Source organism: Chenopodium quinoa, unplaced genomic scaffold (assembly GCF_001683475.1).
Source record: "Chenopodium quinoa cultivar QQ74 unplaced genomic scaffold, ASM168347v1, whole genome shotgun sequence".
Classification (NCBI taxonomy): Eukaryota; Viridiplantae; Streptophyta; class Magnoliopsida; order Caryophyllales; family Amaranthaceae; genus Chenopodium; species Chenopodium quinoa.
In genome coordinates, this window is record NW_018744080.1 from 772,264 (window position 1) to 776,578 (window position 4,315).

Consider the following 4,315-nt stretch of genomic DNA (forward strand, 5'->3'; position numbering starts at 1 on the left):
TTAATTTGCAGGTACATAATAATTTAGCATGACTAAAGTGTGAAATTTGACTCAACTTTACCAAATCTTACCCAAACATCTAAATTGACACCTCTACATATTTATATATTTTTTAAACCAATTGAGCAAGCTAGTAAACAAATACATATATATATTTTGTAAGACACCTCTAGATATAATGAGGACAAAAAAAAAAAAAAAAATTCCAAGTATAATAAACAAATCAATAAATGGATTATTAAAAAAAAAAAAAAAAAAAAAAAAAAGAAAAAATCAATAAATGGAGGCCCATGTTTATGAGGCCCTGTTTCGAGTTGCGATGATTGGGCTGGTTATACTAGACTACCATATTTGGCTGCTTTTTAATTTTGAAACGACAAACTTTACTAAAGAAATGAACAACAAATTCCAAATTGACATTACACTCAAAACTCCAACCAGGAAAACCAAAGAGCCAACTATTAGTTATAGATATGGCGCTTTTCTTGGGCTCCCAAGCTATAACTATATAGCCATTGGACTAGTTATAACTCTGTTATTTGCAACATTTTATAGCTACTACTTCAATTACATTAATAACGTAATTCAAACCAGCAAAGTGACAGCTAAATTTAATATCCCGATGATTTAATTTACTTGCAAGGAGGCAAGGGAGAGCCGCACAAACACTTGTTATGAACATAAGAATACTTGTCAAACTGATTCAACTCACCTCCGGTTGGAATCTTACCACACAACCGTTTGTAACTCACATTGAACTGCTGCAACATTGGCAATTTTACTAATGCGGGTGGAAGACTTCCATAAATCTGATTATGACTCAATAAAAGGTTATTCAAGGTTTTAGGCAACCCAACTTTTGTAAGATCAAATGAAAATTTATTACTTGAAATGTCAATCCATTGTAATCCCTTGTTCTTTCCAAAAAACACTGAAGCATCACCCGTCAACATGTTTCTCGAAAGATCTAAATTCGTAAAGTTAACCGCGCCTAGAGATTTCGGGATTGGTCCCGAAAGTTGGTTCTTGGCTAACTTAAGGTAAAAATCAGGGTTATTCTTAAACTCTCCGAAGCTCTCGGGGATGGGTCCTTTGAGTAGGTTACGCTCTAAAAAGAGGGTGCCGAGTTTGTGTAGGGATGATAACGAAGGCGGGATTGGACCGGTGAGTTTGTTAACGGAGAGGTTAATGTAGGTTAACTTAGTGAGGTGACTAATAAAGTCGGGGATTGGACCGGTGAGGTTGTTGTGGCTAAGCCATAACGACTCAAGGTTTTTAAGCTTAGAGATCGCGTGTGGGATTGGACCGGTTAACTTAGGTAGCCCAAGGAATGTGAGGTCTGTAAGGTAAGGGAGGTCACCCACCGCATCAGGGATAGGACCCGAAACCTTATCGTCTTTATCGACGATAAGGGAGTAGATGCGGTGAGTGACTTCGTCACATTTGACCAAGTACCACTCACAACAGTCTGTGTTGTGAGTCCATGAGGCGAAAATGAAGGCATTGTTGAAGGCTTTTTTGATGTTAAAGAGGGCTAGAAGATGCTTGGGTATGAAGAAGTTTAATTAAGGGGTTTTTATAGGAGTTAAGGATAGTTCAAAATTATACAGTAATTATTCATGAAATTATATGATATTTTAAGAGGAAAAAAAATATCTGTGTAATTGTGTTGTATTACTGGTTGAAATGGGTATAACTGTACAAGACAAGAAATTGTTAGGTCCCAACGTTTAGCTATGATAGATTTACAGTACCAAATAATCACAAAATCACATGTTTGGTATCCAAAAAGATAGTGTCCAAAAAAGAAAAAAAAAAGAAGTTAGAATGTTATTTGGTATCAAAATATTTGATTATGGTAATTTGGTACAAAAATGTGCATTGCAGTTACAACTTAAATTAAGATGTACTTCCCCTAAATTGTTGGTGGCTATGATGGTGGGAGATGTCCTGCATTGCAGATTTGCATGGATGTTTGGATGGTACATGAAGGAGGGTAGTACTCTATGATTTGGCTAAACACATGAACACATCTGACACTCGTTTACTTTGAGTGATACTAGGCGTATTTAGGGGCGAAGCCAGGAATTAAGAATTAGGGGGGCCGAGGTTTATATTAAACAAAATAGTACAATAGTCGTATTGTATCTCCTATATTTTTTTTCACAGCACAATAACTTTAAGACTATTATAAATTAGCTTTGACCATAATTTTTTTACTAATATATAATTTAAATTTTTATAATAAAAAAATTACTTTAGGAATTTCATGATTGTCAATAATGTATCTTATATATATACCGTTGGCGTTAATATGTTACCTTACTTATATATTAATAAATTATATAAAAAAAATTGATTTTTTAAAAGTAAATATCAAGGCAATTCTAATAGCGTCTTACATGACTATTGATTCCCAATATACAAATCACAAAAATGGTAAAAAAAAAAATAAAAAAAATAGTGCAAAATAGTGAAAAATTTAATATGTTGCGATTATAAAAAAAAAAATGGTGGAAGATGGTTGAATTGTATTATTCTACTCCCTATATAACATAAACCATATATTAAAAAATTAATAAAAGAAAGATTGGATTAGAAGCCAAAAAAAAATAATAATAATAATAAAAGAAGCCAAAGTATTAATAAAAGAATGATTGGATTAAAAGAAATTGGTAAGATTTTTAAAATGAAAGGATAAAGCTTGTATCAAGGATCAAACTACACTCTAGCTCTAGCCCAAAATGCAATTATAATGACTCTACCATTGAGCTATAACATGTATGGTAATATAATTGGGACAGTCTATTATCTCTACTAATATTAAGGGGGCCAGCTTTTGAAAATTAAGAGCTAGCAATTGGGCCACAGGGGGCCGGGCCTCCACCATCCCCCTTCCTTGGCTCTGCCCTTGGGCGCATTGGCGGTATTTACATGGTTTGTAAAAAGAGGTTAAAGGCGTAAATTTGCATGGTTGGGTTTAATGAAGGCGAGCTGACTTTTGTTTGCCTGTTTCATTTTTGAGTTATGCGTACCATCAAATGGGTAAATAGTACCATTCAATGTTGTAGTGGTATAAATATTTTTCAAATGGTATAAATAAATATGTAAATTGTATATTTGTACATCAAATATTGTACGACTGTGAAATATAATAGTACTACTAAGATAATCTATATTATAACGATATACTCCCTCCGTCCTCGAAAGAACGAGTCATTTGGGTTGATTTTACGGGTATTAAGAAACTTAATTTGTAAGTACAAATGTATGGGAAAACACAAGTCATCAATAATTTGTAAGTTCAAATGTATGGGAAAACACAAGAAAAATTAATGGTGGTAGAAGAGAGAAACTTTTTTTTAGAAATTTAGAGAGGAGATGACACAAAAATCTGAAAAAATACAAGGGTAAAATAGGGAGAAGGAGCTATATGACAAAATATTTGAGGATATATTGGTAATTTAGTGATTTTAATAGATGTTGTGAAAAACAAATGAGTCATTCTTTTTGGGACCAAAATTAGGCCAAATACATCGTTCTTTCAAAGATGAAGGGAGTAATATACATGTATAGTACACAAAAAGTATCATTGTAACCATAAAAAGTACCAATATGGATATCGATGTACCATTTTACTTACCCGCTTTCTCCAAACTAACCCCATTACTTTTTTGCTTCCACCGTAATGTAGAGTACTTTTTACCCAAATAACTGCCAGCTGTACATGGGACCAGCAAATTCTTCAATTTATTTACAAACATTGTCATCCTATGCATGAACAAATCAAGCCTATGCACTAGTAGTTTTCCGTTTATTTTAGCTATATTTGGCAACACATTATTTGACAACATATTACCGATAACTAAGCTATAGTCATTGAATAAAAGACAATGAGAGTTAGTACGTTCTTTCATAGATTTTTTTTGTGTTTAAAGGCGAGGATGAGAATTGATCTCAGGATATCCTGGAATCGGGAGAAAAACTCTAATCACTTTTGTTATCCCTCACTCTCTAGTTCTTTCATAGACCCCCCCAAAAGATAAAGAGAATTAAGTCAAAGTCATATGATTCACAAGTCAATTTAATGTTTTTAGAGGTTTTGATGGAAAGCTAAAATAAATTAAATACGGAGTAATAGAATGAAGAAACAAAGAACGTATTATTCTATTTATTTAATTATAATTTTACATAGGATCTTGTTACAAACGTCCTCAAAACATTTGATAAACATTTAAAATATTTCTCAAAGTGATATTAATTTAGAATTATATGTCAAAATAATGTTAATTCATTATTTCTACTTACAGAGTAA

At 32.6% G+C, this 4,315-nt stretch overlaps 1 protein-coding gene across 1 annotated transcript; it reads right to left on the bottom strand.

Annotated features, from left to right (window-relative positions):
- Positions 1-366: 366 nt before the first annotated feature.
- Positions 367-1,562, bottom strand: LOC110691336 (polygalacturonase inhibitor-like; the record flags this gene model as incomplete). Its single annotated transcript, XM_021868255.1, has 1 exon — positions 367-1,562. A coding segment is annotated over one exon (930 nt), but the record flags the coding sequence as incomplete, so codon positions are not given.
- Between the last annotated feature and the right edge of the window lie 2,753 nt (positions 1,563-4,315).